Below are 24100 nucleotides of genomic sequence, written 5' to 3' on the forward strand. Positions count from 1 at the left end.
TGTATGGGGGGAAATTAAAAAAATATTAGAGATTAAAGGGTTTTTGCACTACACACCGATCTGGAAAAATCTCAATTTAAAGGAACTGGAAACGATCAGGATTTATATAGATTGGGAAAAAAAGGAATGAAATATTTAGATCAGATATTTGAGGAGGATAAGCCGAAGAACTTTAATACAATGGTCGTGGAATTTGGGATCTCCCATAGGGATATGTATAAATATTTTCAGCTCAGGAATGCGCTGCGGACAGTGGAGCAGGATGATAAGTATAGAAGGGAAAAATCAGATATGATGGATACATTTACTAGCGGAAGGGAAAGAGGAGGAACAACTGCAAGGAGATATAGGATCTTGATGGAGGGAAAGAAAAAATGGATTACAATGCTTGCCGCGAAAAAATGGGAGAAAGAGCTAGAATCTTTTACGGAAGAGAAATGGAGAGATGCCCTTAGAAGCTATGCGTGGGTCTCGGATAGGGGTTCACACAAGATCTCACAGTTTTTCATAGTTCACAGATTACATCGATCCCCATGGATGTTGAAAAGAATGGGTGTGAGAGCCTCAGATAAGTGTCCGAAATGTTGGGGAGAGAAAGCAGATTTAATACATTGTTTCTGGAGATGCCCCAAACTCTTTAGATATTGGACAGAAATAGCAGAGATTGTATTTCTATTTTTGAAGGTTCAACTACCCAATGATCCAGTAATTTGTAAGGGGCAACTGAACATTTGAAGTTAAAAAAAATACGATTGGTTTTGAATAAAGTGTTATTCCAATCCAGACTCCTTATACTTAGGAAATGGGTAAAGGTAGATCCCCCGACAGTGGGACAGTGGAGAAAAGCAATAGATAACTTAATTAAAGAAGAACGAGTGATGGAGAGTTATAGTAACAAATCACAAACTCTTGACGAAGTATGGAAAAAAATGGTTACTCTAGGGCTGGATATGGTGTTTTTTTTTTGCTTTTGTTTTTTTTTTCCCACGTCCCCCTCCCTCTCCCTATGGGTGGTGGGTGGGTATAGAATAAAGATACATTGTAATTATTAACTGTTAATATGGATTTTCTGTACTGTTGGATTGATGTGTTTTTTTTGGGTATAGATGTAGATGTTTCTATGAAATTGAAACAAAGATTAATAAAAATAAAAAAAGTATCTGTACTCTCACTATAAGTTATTTATGCACTTTATGATCTCTCTGAGAGGTATATCTGAGGTCTAACTAATAGTTCACTGCAGTTAGCAGTGACTATTTGCAGATTTGTTGAGTATGATCTGGTATGGTTGTATGCAATTTGGATTGCAATATGGAATCTGAATGCTTGCAATTTGTTATTGCAATACCATTTGCAATTGTGAACTTTGTATTTGCAATTGTATTTGGTGGAACTGTAAGTAAACACGTATATATCTAGTTCAGTATACAGTTCTAAACATAATACTAACAAAATGAACATTATACAGGTCCTTCTAAAAAAATTAGCATATTGTGATAAAGTTCATTATTTTCTGTAATGTACTGCTAAACATTAGACTTTCATATATTTTAGATTCATTACACACCAACTGAAGTAGTTCAAGCCTTTTATTGTTTTAATATTGATGATTTTGGCATACAGCTCATGAAAACCCCAAATTCCTATCTAAAAACATTAGCATATCATGAAAAGGTTCTCTAAACGAGCTATTAACCTAATCATCTGAATCAACTAATTAACTCTAAACACCTGCAAAAGATTCCTGAGGCTTTTAAAAACTCCCAGCCTGGTTCATTACTCAAAACCGCAATCATGGGTAAGACTGCCGACCTGACTGCAGTCCAGAAGGCCATCATTGACACCCTCAAGCAAGAGGGTAAGACACAGAAAGAAATTTCTGAACGAATAGGCTGTTCCCAGAGTGCTGTATCAAGGCACCTCAGTTTGAAGTCTGTGGGAAGGAAAAAGTGTGGCAGAAAACGCTTCACAACGAGAAGAGGTGACCGGACCCTGAGGAAGATTGTGGAGAAGGACCGATTTCAGACCTTGGGGGACCTGCGGAAGCAGTGGACTGAGTCTGGAGTAGAAACATCCAGAGCCACCGTGTACAGGCGTGTGCAGGAAATGGGCTACAGGTGCCGCATTCCCCAGGTCAAGCCACTTTTGAACCAGAAACAGCGGCAGAAGCGCCTGACCTGGGCTACAGAGAAGCAGCACTGGACTGTTGCATGTCATTCGGAAATCAAGGTGCCAGAGTCTGGAGGAAGACTGGGGAGAGGGAAATGCCAAAATGCCTGAATTCCAGTGTCAAGTACCCACAGTCAGTGATGGCCTGGGGTGCCATGTCAGCTGCTGGTGTTGGTCCACTGTGTTTTATCAAGGGCAGGGTCAATGCAGCTAGCTATCAGGAGATTTTGGAGCACTTCATGCTTCCATCAGCTGAAAACCTTTATGGAGATGAAAATTTCATTTTTCAGCACGACCTGGCACCTGCTCACAGTGCCAAAACCACTGGTAAATGGTTTACTGACCATGGTATTACTTTTCTCAATTGGCCTGCCAACTCTCCTGACCTGAACCCCATAGAGAATCTGTGGGATATTGGGAAGAGAAAGTTGAGAGACGCAAGACCCAACACTCTGGATGAGCTTAAGGCCACTATCGAAGCATCCTGGGCCTTCATAACACCTCAGCAGTGCCACAGGCTGATTGCCTCCATGCCACGCCGCATTGAAGCAGTCATTTCTGCAAAAGGATTCCCGACCAAGTATTGAGTGCATAACTGAACATAATTATTTGAAGGTTGACTTTTTTTGCATTAAAAACACTTTTCTTTTATTGGTCGGATGAAATATGCTAATTTTTTTAGATAGGAAATTTGGGTTCTCATGAGCTGTATGCCAAAATCAGCAATATTAAAACAATAAAAGGCTTGAACTACTTCAGTTGGTGTGTAATGAATCTAAAATATATGAAAGTCTAATGTTTATCAGTACATTACAGAAAATAATGAACTTTATCACAATATGTTAATTTTTTTAGAAGGACCTGTATAGCTGTTTTAAATACCTATATTGGCCTATTGTTCCCATAAAACACAGCTCTCAGTGGAGTGAATGTCTCTTCAACTACTGTCTCTGGTGAATAATAATTCCAGCAGCAGGAGCTGGGGGAATTCCCAGACAGGCTGTCTGTGATTGCTGTGATTGGTTAAAACTCTTGCTGTGTGAAAAGCTGGTTGTGATTGGTCTAGACTACTGCCCAGCAACAACAGATTAACAGTATGCTTTTTGTTGTTTTTGCTGTGTCACTGAGCTAACCTTACACTCTAAAATGAATCTTAAAGGCATATTATCATATCATGCTTCTGTGAACACAAAATATAACAGTTATATGACATCCAAAACATGATGTCACAGTAAATAACTCTGCTTTGTCTTTAACACATAAACATAGGAACTGTATTTAGGTTATTGGAAGGTCTGGCTATATACACATATAAGCTATATTAGCAACCTAGGACAGGTCTTAGCTGGCCAGCTACAGTATCATTTGTGTGAGGCGCTTACGGTAGTACAGTGAAGAACCCTAGGAAATCAGGGAATAAGCGTAGTCGGTTGTGGTGTGCCGAAACCGAGGATGAGGTAGGCCTGAGAAAGAAGAGGGCCCACCCAAGGATAGAGATATGGAAGAAATGAGTTGTAAATGAGTGGAGTGGTGGGAGGGTCAAAGCTCAGACCTCGGACGGTGCAGGAGCCAGGTAAAGGGGGTGCCCTAAATAGGCTGGAGGCGGACCTCAGCCCCTCCCACAAATCCAGGCAAACTGCCTTCACACTTGTGTGAGGCGCTTACGGTAGTACAGTGAAGAACCCTAGGAAATCAGGGAATAAGCGTAGTCGGTTGTGGTGTGCCGAAACCGAGGATGAGGTAGGCCTGAGAAAGAAGAGGGCAAAAATGAAATAACCAGTTATTGTAGTCAAATATACATGAATAGCTCAACCCGACATGTTTTGGAAAGTATCTCTTAACTCTTGTGTTGGATTGGGAATGTATCGCGAGTAAGCGGATGACTTCCAGCGCCCCAATTCCCGATGACATGAGTAGGGGCGTTGGCACTGGAGGCCGTGGACGCGGCTCCAAAGCGAAAGGAGTGCCCTGAGTAGTTGGCTGCGTTGAGGCCCAGTTGTGTGAGGGGTGACCTGACATGGGTCATGAAGGTGGTGGTGGTGAGTACCGAACCATGTAGTGAAGTAGCGGTTGAGAGGGTAGAAACTTGTGACGTTGTCTGTAAGCATCCAGAACCCTGACTGGACACCCTCTGTTGTGCGCGGGGTGATATGAAATGTTGACGGGTAAGTGCTGACTACTCTTGGAGTGAGGTAAGGTCAGGACGTAATGATCCATGTGTTTTGCCAAGTGGGAGACAAGAAGACAAGGTGTGGCTTGGGTCGTGTAGGTTGTAGTGAATTCCCCGGGCCTCAGGAACCGTAGAAGGCCAAGTAAATTGCTGTTTTGAGGATGGAGTTGGTATCTGCTTCAGAAGGCTTGGCGTCTAGTAATTCGGATAATGCCTTGAAAATATGATTGTTAACGGGTAGCCTCTGGGCTGGACGCGCGGGTTCCGCTTTCTGAATACCTCTGAGTATGGTTTTGATTTGGTGAGAGGCCACGCAACTGATGTTATTAGGGTGTAAGATTAGCATGTGGTGTAAAATGCCAGTGAGATAGAGTATGATGGCGTTGTATGACATTTGAGTTTAAGGTGGCAAAAAGAAGCAAACCCCAGAAGAGAAGACATGACAAAAGTGGGTGTGATGTTATGCTCCAGGAGGAATCTGACAACCTAGAAATTAAAAGTCAGAGAAAATGATAACGTGAGAGAGACTCTAATGGCGCAAGCCACGCGTGCGAGTCACCACAAGATAATTGTATTGCAAGCCACAGATGACCGAGCCATGCGAGCGGGTCTGAAGGCAGAAAAGACATGGAACCTGCTGGTTGTGGGACCACGCAGCCGGCCTCGACTGGCAGAGTTATGTGTGTGGAATTAAAATGGGGAAGCGATACGTGAGAGACTCTAATGGCGGAGCCATGCGTGCGAGACTCTAATGGCGGAGCCATATGTGTGAAAATTGACACGGAGAAGCCATGCGTGAGAGACTCTAATGGCGGAGCCATGTGTGTAAAATAATACGGAGAAGCCATGCGTGAGAGACTCTAATGGCGGAGCCATGCGTGAGAGACTCTAATGGCGGGGTCGTGTGTGTAAAATAATACGGAGAAGCCATGCGTGAGAGACTCTAATGGCAGAGCCATGCGTGAGAGACTCTAATGGCGTGGTCGTGTGTGTGAAATTAATACGGAGAAGCCATGCGTGAGAGACTCTAATGGTGGAGCCATGCGTGAGAGACTCTAATGGCGGGGTCGTGTGTGTAGATATAATACGGAGAAGCCATGCGTGAGAGACTCTAATGGCGGAGCCATGCGTGAGAGACTCTAATGGCGGGGTCGTGTGTGTGAAATTAATACGGAGAAGCCATGCGTGAGAGACTCTAATGGCGGAGCCATGCGTGAGAGACTCTAATGGCGGGGTCATGTGTAAGAGATATATGCGGAGAAGCCATGCGTGAGACTCTAATGGCGGAGCCATATGTATAAACATTAATACGGAGAAGCCATGCGTGAGACTCTAATGGCGGAGCCATATGTATAAACATTAATACGGAGAAGCCATGCGTGAGAGACTCTAATGGCGGAGCCATCTGTGTAAAATAATACGCAGAAGCCATGCGTGAGAGACTCTAATGGCAGGGCCGTGCGTGAGAGATTCTACTGGTGAAGCCATATGTGTGACACCAAACGGAGAAGCCATGCGTGAGACTAATGGCGGAGTCATATGTGTAAACTAACACGGCAAAGTGATGCGTGAGAGACTCTAATGGCGGAGTTATGTATGTAACACTGAAACGGAGAAGCCATGCGTGAGACTAATGCGGAGTCATGTGTGTGACACTAAAACGGAGAAGCCATACGTGAGAAACTCTAATGGCGGAGTCATATGTGAGAGACTCTAATGGCGGAGTTATTGTGTGAAACCAAAACGGTGAAGTGATGCGAGAGAGTCTCTAATGGCGGAGTTATGTGTGTGAAAGTAACCGGTGAAGTAACGCGTGAGAGACTCTAATGGCGGAGTTATAAGTGTGACCTAAAACGACGAAGTAATGCATGAGAGTCTATAATGGCGGAGAAATGTGTGTAAAACTAAAAACGGCGAAGTAATGCGTGAGAGTCTGTAATGGCGGAGAAATGTGTGTGAAACTAAAACGGCGAAGTAATGCGTGAGAGTCTGTAATGGCGGAGAAATGTGTGTGAAACTAACCGGCGAAGTAATGCGTGAGGGACTCTAATGGCGGAGTTATGTGTGAAACACTGAAACGGAGAAGCCATGTGTGAGAGACTCTAATGGCGGAGTTGTATGTGAAACACTGAAATGGAGAAAGCCATGCGTGAGAGACTCAAATAGCGGAGTCGTATGTATACAACTGAACCGGAGAAACCATGCGTGAGAGACTAATGGTAGAGTCGTGGGTGCGTGCTAAACCGGAGAAGACACGCGTGGGAGACCAAATGGCGGAGTGCTGTGAGTGAAACTAAACGGAGAAGCCATGCGTGGGCGACTAATGGCAGAATAAAAATATATATGTATATTTTTTTTTTTTTTTTTTTTTTTTTTGTGGCCATGGACTATATTGCGGGATTCCCTTTCTTTTATCTGTTTATTTGTTTACTTTGGACCATGGGGCACGCGGGTGATGTGGCGGGTTTGTGTTGGGCGATCGTGCTGCCTAATTGAGTGTGGGGTAGGAAGCTGACCGCCTGCTCCGGGCTCTGCCGGCAGCTGGTAGAGACGGACAACCCTGGATGCCAGCGGTCCCCCGTACTTAGCCGCGGCCGCCTTTTTTATTTATTTATTTATTTATTTATTTATTTTTTCCTTCTTTCCATGGGGGGTTCCACAGAGATATTAATGTAGCAATGAAACCGGGGGTATTTTTGATTTTAATAAATTTTTTTTTTTTTTACATATGGCGGTTTATTATTATTATTTTTTATTTTTATTTTCATTCTAAGGCTTTTTTTTTTTTTTTTTACATATGGCGTTTTTTTTTTTTTTTTTACATATGGCGGTCTTTTATTTTTCCTGTTTTTTTTTTTTTGTTTTTTTTTGTTTCCATATGGCGGGATTTATTTATATATTTTTTTTTTTTTTTCTTTTTTTCCATATGGCGGGATTTATTTATATATATATATTTTTTTTTTTTTTTTTTCCATGGCGGGTTTCTTTGGTGGTTGTATGATGCGTTTTGAATGGTGTGGATTTTTGTGGTGGATTTTATGGGTGCATGGATGTTGGCATGGCGGGTGTGTTCCCTGATGCAGGCTCTTGTGATGATTAACTTGCGCCCCCCCCTGAATGCGGATGGAGGGGAGCGGTAGCTGGATCTGTGGTGCTGGTGCAGGGGTGTGCACGCGGCACCCCTCGGCTCCCCACCCTTGCACACACGCAGCGCACGTGCGCGGCACCTGTGGCCGGCCGCCAGGCTACCGCGCATGCGCGGCCGCGCACGCGCCGCGCCCCCGCCGCGCATGCGCAAACCGGGCGTCGGGACGCGGCGGTCGCCATCGGCAGCGCGGCAGGAGGACGGAGGCGCGGGGAAGAGGGGGACCGCGGCACTGGTGTTGTCTTGTGGAGGGGAAGCGTGTGGAGCGGCCGGGTTGCGGCGAGTATCTGGTGACAATGAGAGGGCGGGCGTGCCGCTGAGCTGGGCGAGGGGTGTGAGGGGAAGGAATGTGTGGGATGATTGGTGAGGAGGGGAACGGCGTTGGTGGCTGCCATGGGAACCTGGTACACGTGTTTGGCAACGCTAGGAGTGGGGATGCGGTCAGGAATCCGTAGGTGGTCAGACCGGGGCCGAGCAGAACTGTGGCGGAACCCCCCACAACCAGCCGCACTAGCGGGCGGCCGCCGGGATGCTGCGCCGACGCCGCCGCGCATGCGCAGAACCACCGGCCGCGCGTGCGCAGACCAGGTACTGGGACGCGGGTGGCCGCCATCAACAGCGCGGCAGGAGAAGCGGCGGGGCGGGCCGGTGCAGCGGTGGGGAGAACGAGGAAGTCTGCAGCAGCAGCGCTGACTTTGGAGGGGGGTGTGTGTGGTGCGGCCGGTACGAGCAAACCATGTGGCGGGTGTGTGAGTGCGGGCATGCCGCTGACCTGAACCGGGGGTTGGGGGGGGGGGGGGCACGTGTGTAAGAGGTTGCCGTGGAGATGGAGGGAAACTGAAAAGGTGGCAGCCACGGAATGATAACCCGTGCTGGCTGGTGACTTGGAGTAGGGCTGCGGCGCAGTCGTGTTTTTGCATGACCCCAAATATGACAGACATGAAAAATGGCCAGTGGTTTGTGAGCGACAAATAGCGTGACATGAGTGAACGAATGGTGAATTGACTTGAGCTAGTACAGGGGGCAACCGTGAGGCCCCGTGCTGTACCGCAGACATGAAATGATAGTGACTTGTAACGAGAATTTGTGACATGAGTGCAAAGTTTGGTGAAATGAAATGAGCCGGTACAGGGGGCAACCGTGAGGCCCCAGCTGTACCGTATGGATGATTCATAGTATACCGGGCAAAAAACGTGACCCACAGTGAACCGAGTGACGCAAAACTTCCAAGACTCAGCAACTCGCAGGTAACTCTCCAGTAACTCCACAAGCGACTTCCTCCCTCAAAGCTCAGATCTCGGACGGTGCAGGAGCCAGGTAAAGGGGGTGCCCTAAATAGGCTGGAGGCGGACCTCAGCCCCTCCCACAAATCCAGGCAAACTGCCTTCACACATGTCACGACCCTTGGTCATGGTCGTGACTCCTATAACCGCATGAAGTTGCCTGCGGTCTTGGTGTTGTTGTCAATCATAGGTGAGGGCTATAGTATGTTGCCTCACCTGTGGTTGCCGCTGGCAACATTGTGTATGTGGCAGCAGAGCTGCCTGAGCGGTGCTAGGCAGCTTGCTGCAATAGGCATGAGGTTGCACCTGGCAACCTCTCCTTATAGGTGTGCCTTTTATCGGTGTGCACGGGGTGTTACATGTGTTGTGTGCACTTCCCCTTTAAGTTGATGTCTTCCCTTCCCTGGTGTTGGAAGGGTTAACTTCCTTCCTAGTGTGTGTGTGCACTGGGTGTGTCTGACTGTGGGTGTGGCTACTTGGCCCTATATAGCCTCAGTGGAAGGCAGTAGTCAGAGAGGGTGCTTCAGCCATGCTTGCTGGAGACATCCTCCTGATTATTTACCATCTTCCAGTGAGGGCCACCCTGGTGGTCATAAACGTTATGTCTGGTGTTAGTTTATGGTTTATCTGTTATTGCAGCATATGGTTTACTGGGTTCCCGTGTGATGTCTGTAATGTGCTGTGTCCTTTGTGTTGGTTGTGGATAGCAGCACTTTCACGTGGGTTCCAGGTTGTGTGTCTGTGGCAGGTAAGTGTGGTACTAGTCTCACTTACCTGTCATTGCCATATGTCTGTTTATGTTCCCCTTTCTATGTAGCTTGGCCAGTGAGACTCCTGTTCCTCCGTGTCTAGGAGGAAAGGGTCGTCTTACCCTGCTCGTAGTCCAGGGCCACCCTGAGGGCGAGCAGGAATATCAGGTTCCGGAGTATGAGCCCTTTTACCTTCAGGGTTGGCTTATACGGATAGGAGACAGGGTCAGAATTAGGGATGTGTAGGAGGTGACCTTCTCCCTTATTCCTGTCCTGGCCATGCTCTGACCACCTATCTGCTGATACCGCATGGCTGAGGGTTTTCCCCATCCTCAGCCGTGACACTAGATTACCCAATATGTCCCAGGTCTAGTGGTCTCTTTGTGGTCCGAAATTGCAGAAGAATACTCGCTTTAATGAGCAGTCATACATAGGTGTGGAGATGGACCTATTCCACTGTGGTGTGGAGATTTCCCTTTGCTCCTTTCTTACACCCCTAAATAAGGGAAAGTGAAGGGGGAGAATGCACTTGAGGTCACACACGCAACTGCAACTAGAGAAGGTATGTTCCGAACACACATACACACTCCTATCCGAACCTAGGTGTGGAGAGACACCTCTTCCACTGCTCTGGTCTCCCTTTGCTTTTTTATTACATCCCTTAGCGGTAGAAAGAGAAGGGGGAAAAGGCACACTAAAGTTGTCCACACAAACACTTCTATGTTAGGTCTGTTAGTTAGCAAGCACTATCCTGTGTCAGAGTTGAAATAGTGGTTCCCTGCCTAAAATAAGATGCCTGTGTTGTGCTCACCAAATTGATCAGCTCCAAGATTTCCTGTTTATAATTATAATTTGGAATTGGTTGAATTTTTAACAGAAAAACTCAGGAGGTTACATTTACTACCGGTTTTATGAATTTAAGTGAAATACTCCTGAAACGCATGTTGTAAATCCTTGTCCTTTTATAATTTTCACCCACAGATGGCGCTCATTCACTAAATATTGGTTGTACATATAATCTTTTGTCATTTACTTGGTGATATGCAAGTGTTAGGTTTCCTTATAAAATCAGAGGCATGTGTGGGTATAGTCGGACACCATAGAAGTTGGAGGTTACACAGAGCAATAATGTGGCCATGTACATGAGCCCTGATGGGCCAATTCCGCAGTATATATTTGTCTTCATTTCCTGGCAGAGGACACTGTAACATGCAAAAAGCGAGTTGTATCTTGCTGAATCTACAGATGGGTATGTCCACTGTTTTACAATATATATTTGGGGAGCCTGAGAATTACTTCTACTTTAATTAAGTATCCTTCACTACACAGGTTTATGGATTGGATACATGAGCATACCTCTGAGTGAAGTTAAAGTGAAATGACTTTTTTCTGTTCTTTCCTCAGAATGCATTACTGTCAGTGGCAGAACATTATGGGAAACTATGCCATATAAGATCTGTTTTTTGTTCGATAGTCTGTGGTCTATTTGCGTGATGGAAAGTGTACTTAATGGCAAAAATTCAGATGTGAAATTGCAATAAAAATTCATAATAACTTGTTTCCCTTAATATTAAAAAAAAATCAACATACATTAACAAGCGTAATATTTGCAAGTAAAGTGCCCAAATTCCTGAATCACTCAGTGAACAGAGAACATTGCTGCATCCCATGTCCACAAGGCCACTGAGTCTCTAGGCTTGTTTGCCTTTGTTTCCCTTGCATTAATGTCTTCTCAAATTGTGGCATTCTGTTTTCTAATTCAGACATTACATTTGCAGATGAAAGCTTTCACTGCTATGGTAATAAAGCAGGACAAAAAACATGTGACAGCACAAAAAAGTATGTTCATAATTTACACAAGCAGCTCCCATTGTGGCGGAAGCAAGCCATCCTTGTATTACATGGACGATCAGGTGAATGATACCATGTGATCTACATTTCCCTCACAACACTCTCTGGCTTCCCACAGCAGAATTACATTTGCTGGTGGTGCTGGGAGCCACATGATGAGACAGCCCCTTGAAATAATTGCTTCAGCAAGTTTAGTTTTCCTCAGCAGGACATAATTTGGATGAGGCCAAATTGAAATAAACTTGGCCTACACAGACAACATAGCAGCAATTCTAGAAGAAAGCAGCTGTTTTATTCCCATGTTATTCATACTCTTAACGTGAAGTAAATCTTATCTGAATTTGCTGTGAAGTTAAATTCAATCTATTGTTCCCTGTAAGAAGCCATATTATACATATATGAGGAGATGACAACTGTTGGGCTCTTACTGAAAGACCAGAAAAACATAATGACCTCTGTTTTAGGGCTCGTTCACACGAACGTGTGCTTCCCGTTGCTGTATTGCGGACCACATTTGTGGACCCGCAATAGACGGGCACCATTCCGTGGCCATTCCGCATCTCGGATGCAGACTTATTCATTTCAATGGGTCTGCAAATCCGGAGATTCGGAAAGGAACGGAACGCTGCCGAAGCACTATGGAGTGCTTTCTGGGGTTCCGTGCTTCCACATTGTAAAAAGATAGAACTTTCTCTATCTTTTTGCGGAACGGAAGGATGCGGACTCATTCAACTAAATGGGTCTACGATCCACATGTGCCTGCCCCACGGACGGTGCCGCAATTGCGTGTGAACAAGCCCTTATAAGTAGTTCCCGTGACCGCATTGGGTTAGCAGGCTTCTTGATTTATATATATATATATATATATATATATATATATACACACAAAGAATTATTAGGAACACCATACTAATATGGTGTTGGATCCCCTTTTACCTTCAGAACTGCCTTAATTCTACGTGGCATTGATTCAACAAGGTGCTGATAGCATTCTTTAAAAATGTTGGCCCATATTGATAGGATAGCATCTTTCAGTTGATGGAGATTTGAGGGATGCACATTCAGGGCACGAAGCTCCCGTTCCACCACATCCCAAAGATGCTCTATTAGGTTGAGATCTGGTGACTGTGGGGGCCATTTTAGTACAGTGAACTCATTGTCATGTCCAAGAAACCAATTTGAAATGATTCAAGCTTTGTGACATGGTGCATTATCCTGCTGGAAGTAGCCATCAAAGGATGGGTGTCATGCCCCACTCTGACGATGTGCGGAGGTCGGCCAGGATAGCAGCACGAAGTTAGTGTTTGTTTTGGTGCCGTGCTGGATCCGCCTCTCATCAGGCACTCCAGCCAAGTGATCTGAGCGGATTATACTAATTGTGGTCTGGGAAGCTAGGAGGGAAGGTTAGCTGTCTGTTCCTGCTCTGGAAGATAAGTGTCATTTCTAGTTTGGTTGTTTTGTGTCATCTTTCCCATCCAGGTTCTGTGCGAGCAGGCTGCTCCTATTTCCCCACTTCACCATCTCAGGGAATTCAGGGTTTTGTCAGCCCAGGCTGGAGGACACATCACATCTACCTTCAAGGTCTGTATGTGGGCTGAGCAGTGCAGGGAAAGAGATCAGGGATTAGCTAGGAGGTGACCCTTCCCCTGTCTCTCGTCCAGAGCCTGGTTGGTGCGTTATCTGTTATTCGGAGTGCACGCCCGCCGTGACATAATCCGCCATATTGTGACTGCCATTACTCAGCGCTTTTGTGATGGCGTCAATTGATGCATTGGTTGACCGCATGCAGGGTTTATCCCTAGAGGTTGCGGATCTGCGTAGTTCAGTCACAGTGTCAGAGGGTTCTGGCATCAGGTACAGGTCAAATTGGTGGGGAGCCTAAAGTCGCTCTTCCCGAGAAATTTACAGGGGGTACGGATGATTTTTTCCGCTTTAAAGAGTCATGCAAATTGTACTTTCGACTGCGTCCATTTTCGTCAGGTAATGAAGATCAGAGGGTTGGTACAATCATGTCTTTGCTTAAAGGGGGACGCGCAATCCTGGGCTTTTTCTCTGCCGCCCGGTTCTCTGGCCCTCCGGTCGGTGGAGGAATTTTTCAAAGCCCTGGGATTGATTTACGATGACCCAGATCGGGTCTCGATGGCAGAATCGAAATTGCGTAACCTACTACTGCACAGAGTTTAGGAGGTGGGCTACTGAGTCGGGGTGGAATGACCCCGCCTTACGTAGTCAGTTTTGTCAGGGGTTATCTGAAAGGTTGAAAGATGCCCTGGCTTTTCATGAGTATCCGGATACTCTAGAGAATGCAATGTCTTTTGCTATACGGTTGGATAGACATATCAGAGAGAGGTGTAAGGGTCCCTCCGTGCTGGAGATCCCTCATGCGTGTGGTTTTGTTTCACCTACTGCCCAGGGTGATATTACTGATAACTCTGGGGTAGGGGAGGAACCCATGCAGTTAGGTCAGATATCTTGCCATTCTGATAGTAGAGACTTTAGAAAGGTGCACAATCTATGTTACTATTGTGGAAAGAGGGGTCATTTTATTTTTTCTTGTCCTTATGTTAAACCACAGATGAAAAAAAAAAAATAATAAAAAAAAAATTCCCTCACAATTGGTAGTATGAATGGTGTGGTGGAGCAGACAGGTATGCAAGCTCCCTGCAGTTCCCGTTTTCTCCTTTCAGCTATGGTGGCGCTAGAGTCAAAAGATGTGTTTGTTGATGTATTCCTTGATTGTGGTGCTGGGGTAAACCTAATTGACTTTCTTTTTCTTAAAAACCTAGGACTAAGTACTTGCACGTTACAGAACGAGATTCGTGTTTTTGCAATTGATTCTTCCCCTCTTTCTCAAAGGAGCCTTACTCACATTGTTCATGGGATTCATTTAAGGGTGGGTGATGCACATGCTGAAATTATTTCTTGTTTTGTCATGAAGGATTTGCCAGCTCCTATAGTTTTGGGGTTGCCATGGTTGACTAGACATAACCCAATTATAGATTGGCAAGCGAGACAAATCATTGGTTGGAGCGATTTTTGTTCGGATAATTGTCTTGGCACTACTATCTCTGGCGTGTCCATTATGGCTTTACCTCAGTATCTCTTGGATTTTGCGGATGTCTTTTCGGAGGGTGGGGCTCAGGAATTGCTCCCGCATCGAGACTATGATTGTCCAGTGAATCTCATTCCGGGGGCTAAGTTGCCAAAGTATCGGCTTTACAACCTCTCTCAACTCGAAAGAGAGGTCATGCGAAAGTATGTCGCCGAGAGTTTGGCAAAGGGTCATATTAGACTATCTAAGTCTCCAGTGGCAGTAGGTTTGTTCTTTGTGAAGAAAAAAGATAGATCACTGAGACCTTGTTTGGATTTCCGGGAATTGAACCGTATTACAGTCCGGGATCCATATCCCCTGCCTTTGATCTCTGATCTTTTTGATCAGATTGTTGGAGCCAAGGTGTTCTCCAAGTTGGATTTGAGAGGAGCATACAATCTGATCAGGATCAAGGAGGGGGATGAGTGGAAAACGGCCTTCAATACGCACGAGGGTCATTTTGAGAACCTGGTAATGCCTTTTGGGTTGACGAGCGCGCCAGCAGTATTTCAGCGATTCGTCAATGACATTTTTCATCACTTGGTGGGGAGGTTCATAGTAGTTTACCTGGATGACATTTTAATTTATTCTTCTGATCTAAAGATCCATCAGGATCATGTGAGACAGGTTTTGACGATCCTTCGGGAGAATAAGTTATATGCCAAATTGCAGAAATGTTTGTTTGCGGTGCAAGAGCTTCCGTTCTTGGGATACATGCTTTCTGATTCCGGTTTTCGTATGGACCCCGAAAAGGTCCGGGCGGTTCTGGAGTGGGACTGACCAGAGAATCAGAAAGCTTTGATGCGGTTCTTGGGGTTTACGAATTATTATAGAAAATTTATTTTAAATTATTCTACCCTAGTCAAACCTCTTACTGATCTGACCAAGAAGGGCGCCGATGTCTCTGTCTGGTCGGAGGCATTGCAGGCCTTTTCGGTTATTAAGGAGCGTTTTGCGTCTGCTCCCATTCTGGTGCAGCCGGATGTGTCTCAGCCATTCGTGGTGGAGGTTGATGCATCAGAGGTGGGGGTTGGGGTGGTGCTGTCACAGGGTTCATCTCCTGGCAAGTGGGTCCCGTGTGCCTTCTTCTCCAAGAAGCTCTTGGTCGCCGAGAGGAATTATGATGTTGGGGATAGGGAGTTGTTGGCTATCAAGCTGGCCTTTGAGGAATGGCGTCACTGGTTAGAGGGGGCGTCTCACCCTGTTACGGTGTATATAGACCATAAGAGTTTGGCTTACCTGCAATCTGCCAAGCGTCTGAACCTTAGGCAGGCCAGATGGTCACTGTTTTTTACCAGGTTCAATTTCATGGTTACCTTTCGCCCAGGGGTCAAGAACGTCAAGGCAGATGCCTTGTCTCGCAGCTTCCCTGGGGGAGGTGATTCAGAAGATCCGGCACCAATTTTGGCGGATGGGGTGGTGGTCTCCGCTCTGTACCATGAATTGGAAATGGAGGTGTTGGGAGCCCAGGAGGGGGCTCCTGGTTCTTGTCCCCCAGGGAGGTTGTTTGTTCCTGAGGGCCTACGATACAAGGTGTTCAAGGAACATCACGATACTGCTCTCGCTGGACATCCTGGTGGTAAGTCCACCTGTGATCTGGTGTCCCGGAGGTTCTGGTGCGCTCGGTCAAAGGTTGCTCATACTCGACTGCCTGGTTCACTTCTTCCATTGTCCATTCTATCTCGTCCTTGGACGCATTTGTCTATGGACTTTATTATGGACCTGCCGAGTTCCTCCGGAAGAACAGTAATTTTGGTGGTCGACCATTTCAGTAAAATGGCTCACTTATACCACTAATGAGTCTGCCTAACGCTAAGACTCTTGCTCAGATTTTTGTGGATAATATTGTGAAATTGCACGGTATTCCTTTGGATGTGGTCTCTGATAGGGGCATTCAGTTTGTCTACAGGTTTTGGAGGGCGTTCTGCTCTCGGCTTGGCATTCAACTTTCATTTTCTTCGGCTTTTCATCCGCAATCGAATGGTCAGATGGAGCGTATTATTCAAAACCTGGAGACCTACTTGAGGTGCTTTGTGGCTGAGAATCAGGAGGACTGGTCCTCACTCTTGTCCTTAGCAGAATTTGCATTGAATAACCGTAGGCAGGAGTCCACGGGTAAGTCGCCATTTTTTGGCGCTTACGGTTTCCATCCTCAGTTTGGTACCTTTTCTGGGTCGGGATGCCAGAGGAGGAGAGATTCTCTTCTGCCTTGTCCTCTATCTGGTGGAGGATTCAAGGGAATTTGGAGAGGATGGGTGAGAGGTATAAACGAATGGCTGACAGGAGACGTATGACTGGTCCGGATCTGTGTGTGGGTGATCTGGTGTGGTTGTCCACTAAGAATGTCAAGTTAAGAGTGTCATCTTGGAAACTGGGTCCAAGATTTATTGGTCCGTATAAAATTTCTGCGGTGATCAATCCTGTGGCGTTTCAGCTGGATCTTCCGCAGACTTGGAGGATCCATGATGTCTTCCACAGGTCTTTACTAAAAAAATACGTGAAACCGGTGGAACCATCGCCATTGCCTCCTCCTCCTGTTCTAGTCGAGGGAAACTTGGAGTTCGAGATCTCCAGGATTCTCGACTCAAGAGTTCTTTGGGGTTCCCTTCAGTACCTGGTACACTGGAGGGGATACGGTCCTGAGGAGAGGATGTGGGTTCCGGCGTCAGATGTCAACACCAGCCGACTGGTGAGGGCCTTTCATAGGTCCCATCCGGATAAGGTTGGTCCGGGGTGTCCGGAGGTCACCCGTAGAAGGGGGGGTACTGTCATGCCCCACTCTGACGATGTGCGGAGGTCGGCTAGGATAGCAGCACGAAGTTAGTGTTTGTTTTGGTCTCGTGCTGGATCCGCCTCTCATCAGGTGCACTGGGTGGAGTCATTAGTGTAAATGGGACTCCAGCCAAGTGATCTGAGCGGATTATACTAATCATTGTGGTCTGGGAAGCTAGGAGGGAAGGTTGGCTGTCTGTTCTTGCTCTGGAAGATAAGTGTCATTTCTACTTTGGTTGTTTTGTGTCATCTTTCCCATCCAGGTTCTGTGCGAGCAGGCTGCTCCTATTTCCCCACTTCACCATCTCAGGGAATTCAGGGTTTTGTCAGCCCAGGCTGGAGGACACATCACATCTACCTTCAAGGTCTGTATGTGGGCTGAGCAGTGCAGGGAAAGAGGTCAGGGATTAGCTAGGAGGTGACCTTTCCCCTGTCTCTCGTCCAGAGCCTGGTTGGTGCATTATCTGTTATTCGGAGTGCACGCCCGCCATGACATTGGGTACATGGTGGTCATGAAGGGTTGGACATGGTCAGAAACAATACTCAGGTAGCCCGTGGCATTTAAACGATGGCCAATTGGCACTAAAAAGGCTTAAAGTGTGCCCAGAAAACATCCCCCACACCATTACACCACCAGCCTGCACAGTGGTAACAAGGCATGATGGATACATGTTCTCATTCTGTTTACGCCAAATTCGGACTCTACCATTTGAATGTCTGAACAGAAATCGAGACTCATCCGACCAGGCAACATTTTTCCAGTCTTCAACAGTCCAATTTTGGTGAGCTTGTGCAAATTGTAGCCTCTTTTTCCTATTTGTAGTGGAGATGAGTGGTACCTGGTGGGGTCTTCTGCTGTTGTAGCCCACCTTTCTTTCCCATTCTGACATTCAATTTGGAGTTCAGGAGATTGTTTTGACCAGGACCACAACCCTAGATGCATTGAAGCAACTGCCATGTGATTGGTTGACTAGATAATCGCATTAATGAGAAATAGAACAGGTGTTCTTAATAATTCTTTAGTTGAGTGTATGTATGTGTATATATATATATATAGATATATATATAGATATATATATATATATATATATATATATATATATATATATGAGTGAAAAATAGCCAGCAGCACTCCAAATCAATTCAAATGTTGAAGATTTATTGGACCCAAAATCAGGCAATTAGCCTGATTTTGGGTCCAATAAATCTTCAACATTTGAATTGATTTGGAGTGCTGCTGGCTATTTTTCACTTCTAGTACATTGGACCTAGGTGCTGGTCCACACTGGCCAGACGTGCACCCCCTGCTTATACAGTGTGCTGCTTCCTCACTTTCCTCAAATTATATATATACAGAGAGTGCAAAATTATTAGGCAAATTAGTATTTTGACCACATCATCCTCTTTATGCATGTTGTCTTACTCCAAGCTGTATAGGCTCGAAAGCCTACTACCAATTAAGCATATTAGGTGATGTGCATCTCTGTAATGAGAAGGAGTGTGGTCTAATGACATCAACACCCTATATCAGGTGTGCATGATTATTAGGCAACTTCCTTTCCTTTGGCAAAATGGGTCAAAAGAAGGACTTGACAGGCTCAGAAAAGTCAAAAATAGTGAGATATCTTGCAGAGGGATGCAGCACTCTTAAAATTGCAAAGCTTCTGAAGCGTGATCATCGAACAATCAAGCGTTTCATTCAAAATAGTCAACAGGGTTGCAAGAAGCGTGTGGAAAAACCAAGGCGCAAAATAACTGCCCATGAACTGAGAAAAGTCAAGCGTGCAGCTGCCAAGATGCCACTTGCCACCAGTTTGGCCATATTTCAGAGCTGCAACATCACTGGAGTGCCCAAAAGCACAAGGTGTGCAATACTCAGAGACATGGCCAAGGTAAGAAAGGCTGAAAGACGACCACCACTGAACAAGACACACAAGCTGAAACATCAAGACTGGGCCAAGATATATCTCAAGACTGATTTTTCTAAGGTTTTATGGACTGATGAAATGAGAGTGAGTCTTGATGGGCCAGATGGATGGGCCCGTGGCTGGATTGGTAAAGGGCAGAGAGCTCCAGTCCGACTCAGACGCCAGCAAGGTGGAGGTGGAGTACTGGTTTGGGCTGGTATCATCAAAGATGAGCTTGTGGGGCCTTTTCGGGTTGAGGATGGAGTCAAGCTCAACTCCCAGTCCTACTGCCAGTTTCTGGAAGACACCTTTCTTTAAGCAGTGGTACAGGAAGAAGTCTGCATCCTTCAAGAAAAACATGATTTTCATGCAGGACAATGCTCCATAACACACGTCCAAGTACTCCACAGCGTGGCTGGCAAGAAAGGGTATAAAAGAAGAAAATCTAATGACATGGCCTCCTTGTTCACCTGATCTGAACCCCATTGAGAACCTGTGGTCCATCATCAAATGTGAGATTTACAAGGAGGGAAAACAGTACACCTCTCTGAACAGTGTCTGGGAGGCTGTGGTTGCTGCTGCACGCAATGTTGATGGTGAACAGATCAAAACACTGACAGAATCCATGGATGGCAGGCTTTTGAGTGTCCTTGCAAAGAAAGGTGGCTATATTGGTCCCTGATTTGTTTTTTTTTTGTTTTTGAATGTCAGAAATGTATATTTGTGAATGTTGAGATGTTATATTGGTTTCACTGGTAAATATAAATAATTGAAATGGGTATATATTAGTTTTTTGTTAAGTTGCCTAATAATTATGCACAGTAATAGTCACCTGCACACACAGATATCCCCCTAAAATAGCTAAAACTAAAAACAAACTAAAAACTACTTCCAAAAATATTCAGCTTTGATATTAATGAGTTTTTTGGGTTCATTGAGAACATGGTTGTTGTTCAATAATAAAATTAATCCTCAAAAATACAACTTGCCTAATAATTCTGCACTCCCTGTATATATACACAAAGACAATTTTTTTTAAATGAAGGAGTACATCACTATAATGATACGTACATCAATGTTAGGATGATAAAAGAGCTGAGGAGTTACATACAGCGTCATTTCTATTTCCAACAAACAGTTATGTTCATAACTAACATAGAAACCAGACAATCAATTAAGCTGTCAGTTGCCTCTTATTGTCTTCTATGTAAGAATGTATACCCTCAGATATTTTGGGGTGGCGCAAGTATGAGCATCAGTGTCGTCAAGTACTTGGGTGGACTTGATTGTGGAGATAGCCTCCCGGTATCACATCATCAAAGTAGTATAATGGGATGAGCTCCCAATAGGATTCTCTTCTGGTACCAGGTAGGAAGTGAGAAGCAAGTGTGTTTTTAGATTTGATTTGATTGTGCATAAACTGATATTGAGCTCCACCTAGTGGTGGCTTAAGTTATAAAGAATTTTTTTTTTTTTAAGCGGTTATCTAGCATACTTGACAAATCAAAAACACCAGGAGGAAAGTGGGTCCGCCAAAAAAACAACACACCACTCACATGTTACTGGTGCACCTAGTCATTAGTCATTAACCTCAGTGGTCACATTTGATAGAATGGCACATCAAAGCAGTCAGGTGCTGGAATGGCAGGCCTTTCAACTGGTGAGAGATTTTTTTTTTGTGGTGTTTAATTTTTCTGTTATTTTGGACATTTTTTTTTAAATGGTTCAGAAAATGGAAGCTGCAGAATTACACATCAATCATTTTGGTGCTGGGGTGGGGGGGGCAGTCTGAGTTTTGCTATGGGGCTTTATGATTTCTTTGTACACTTGGTCTTATACCTTATGGAATATTTAAATCGGAACATGTACAGATCATTTCATATCCAGCTAGAATTGATTTGCAGATGAAATGATGCATTAAACCATTGGCCCTTGAGAGTGTAAATATGGTGCCAACTCCATAGCTAGCGGTTGGCTATTGTGTTATACAACAGACACCTGCAGGCACTGTCCATGATTGACACTAACTCCAGTCACGAACATTTAACTCCTCAGATACAGCAATTAATACTGGCTGTAGCACCTAAGCATTTAGTCAGAGGGAGGGGGCTATCTCTGACCTCTTATTGACCCCCCACTCCTGTGGCTTAAAAGAAAGGTGGCACAATCCGCATAGACTGCAATAGTAAAGTATTTCAGTCTATAATATAGAGATGCACAGCCTGCAGCCCACAATGCCATTTATTGTGGCCCCCCATCTACAGACAGAAAAGCATGTTTAGTTTACATATTAAAGAGAAAATGAGTAGCACACAACTCAGGAGAAGGCACAGGTAAGTATCCATCTTTTGGACCCTCATATAAGGAGAATGTGGGTCCACTGACCCTCTGTTAAAGGTGGATGTCTATGCATGCAGCTCTCTCCATTGTAGTTTGTAGTAGTTACAGTGAAATGCTAAGCAGATTAAGACAGCCACATACATCTGTTCTCTTACTCTATGGAGTGTCTATAGGGGGAGAAGGGAATGCTATCATCCCAATAGGTGAATGTCCTGGAAGTGGAACCTGCACCTATAAGACATTTAAAGGGAATCATTAACCAGCAGCCTCCCTGTCCAACTGTTGGCATAGTCACATAGCTGTGGTTCACCTGATTAAGACACATTTTTTATTTTGTTGATCTGAGGCTCTGTTCCCAAGTTATGATACTTTTTCTTAACGTGCAAGTTAAGCCTTTGGTGCAATGAGGGTGTCATGAGGGTGTCATTGTTGCTGTTGTTGCACCCAAGCTCCACTCATTTCTGTGATCAGCCCCTCACTTGCTGCTTTGTCACTACCTTGCCCTGTCAAAGTAGTGAGGGAGGGACAGAATACAGAAAGGAGTGGAGCGTGGGTGCAATAAATGGAATAGTTGCACCTAATTTGCATATTAAAAAGTATCATAACTCGGGGACTAACACTGAGATCTACAAAAAAAATAAAAACGCGCTTTCATCAGTGGAACCAAAGTTATGTGCCTATGTAAACAGTTGCATAGGGAGGTACCTGGTGACAGATGCCCTTTAAGACACAGGGGCAGATTTATCATAAACCAGCGTCATACGCGCCACTGGAGGCTGGGTAGAATTTATGATGAGGCATCCGGCAGGCCGTGTGCCTATACTGATATCTACACAAGCCCCTGGCTGGCTTTGATTTCAGTGTTCTTTTATACCAGGAAACTGGCATCAACAATTTTTTTCACACCAGAAAACTGGTGTCTATTTATGATAAATTAGGCCCATATGCTTGTAACTTGCCATAAATGTTTCAAATGGTAATACTGCTTAAAATTTTAGGTTGGAGCTAAATGGTGACGTGTCAAGCGGTGTGATAGTTGCCATGTTGCATTGCACGTGACCTATGGTGACACAATGTGCATAAGTAATCCCAGCAGGCATATGTCATTCAACACAGTGTATTCTTTATTACAGCCAGTAGATAATGATTTTTCCAGGACGTGTTTCGGCCCATCCAGCCTTTTTCAACTGATAACACAAACTGATACATAGAGATATTTTATAGGTGAACGGATTGGCTCACATGTTAGTGACATCATTAATTAATTACCCAAACAGGAAGTGATGCACACAAAATTTAAATAAATCACAAAGAAAAAATATATACAGAATATACAGAAATAAATCATTCAGTCCTTGGTAATATTAACTCTGCTATGCGGCCTGCAAAGAAAAAAGTTAATATATCTTATTCACTTAGTCTCCCAGACTCATGATCTCATAGTCCCTATTTTAACCTCTAGGTTGCAAGGTATCCAACATGTGGATCCAAAATGCTTCTCTTTTTAACAACTTTTTAATATCACCCCCTCTTCTTGATTGGTGGACCTGTTCTATTACTTGGTATTTTAGCTGTGAGATTGTATGTTTCCAACTGTGGAAATGAAAAGATATTGGCAACAGGAGATTTTTCTTATGTATAGTGGATTTATAATTACTGATCCGGTCTTTTACAGTCTGCATAGTTTCCCCCACATATATGAAGCCACATTTGAAGTATCACATGTGTAATATCATTTAATTTTAAATGCTTTCCCAGTTCGTGGATGGTAGAAAAACTGAACCATTGTGTGCAATGCAAGCACGGGAATGTCCCGGTTTTTGGACTTGTGAGGGTCTGTTGTTTCCAACCACCTTTTCTGCTTCCGATGTCAGCTTGTACTAGCTGATCTCGGAGGCTGGAATTCCACTTATTACAGATAAGCGGCAAATTTTTTAATTCTTCAACTGAGGGGTATGACAGAATATGCCAATGTTTACGGATGATGTTATCGAGACGGGGATTGAATGGGTGAAATTTGTGGATGAATTGCTCCATCATTCTGTACAGAAATCACTTTATCACAGTTCAGTGCTGCGATTTAGTGGCCTAAACTAGGATATACTCAGGGCTTTTTTTTTTTCAGAGAAAAGGTGCTGGAACTCACCCCCCCTCCCCTGGCCACGCCCCTACCCACCCCTAGGACCGCCCCCTAAAAACGCCCCTTTAGAGAACAGGGATGCAAGTAAAATTTTGGGGGGCTATAAAAGTCCAGCCCAGCAAAGAAACCCCCAAGATGGGGATGGCACTGTTAATGGGGGATCTGGGGATGGCACTGTTATGGGGTGGAGGATCTGTGTATGGCACTGTTATGGGGGATCTGTGGATGGCATCCACAGATCCCCCATCCTATAACAGTGCCATCCACAGACCCCCCCCCCCCCACACCATAACAGTGCCATCCACAGACCCCCCCCACCCCATAACAGTGCCATCCACAGACCCCTCATTGCCGCTCCAGTACAGTTATAAAATGGGTAAAATTAATAATGATTCTATTCATGCTGCCCCCTCTGTAGTATAACATTCAATATAGCCATCCTACTCACAGGGCTACTGTTATCGTAATGCAGGCCGGCCGGGC

The 24100-nt window shown here is 44.9% G+C and overlaps 1 protein-coding gene across 4 annotated transcripts in view; it reads left to right on the plus strand.

Annotated features, from left to right (window-relative positions):
• Positions 1-10639: 10639 nt before the first annotated feature.
• Positions 10640-24100, plus strand: part of ZPBP2 (zona pellucida binding protein 2) — a 140183-nt gene continuing 126722 nt past the window's right edge. For all 4 annotated transcript variants that reach the window (XM_044299050.1, XM_044299049.1, XM_044299048.1 and 1 more), the window contains exon 1: positions 10640-10765. In XM_044299050.1, the coding sequence (XP_044154985.1) occupies positions 10669-10765 (97 nt within the window). In that variant the 5' untranslated portion in view covers positions 10640-10668. The remainder of the gene's footprint in view (positions 10766-24100) is intronic.

Source organism: Bufo gargarizans, chromosome 6, assembly GCF_014858855.1.
Source record: "Bufo gargarizans isolate SCDJY-AF-19 chromosome 6, ASM1485885v1, whole genome shotgun sequence".
NCBI lineage: Eukaryota > Metazoa > Chordata > Amphibia > Anura > Bufonidae > Bufo > Bufo gargarizans.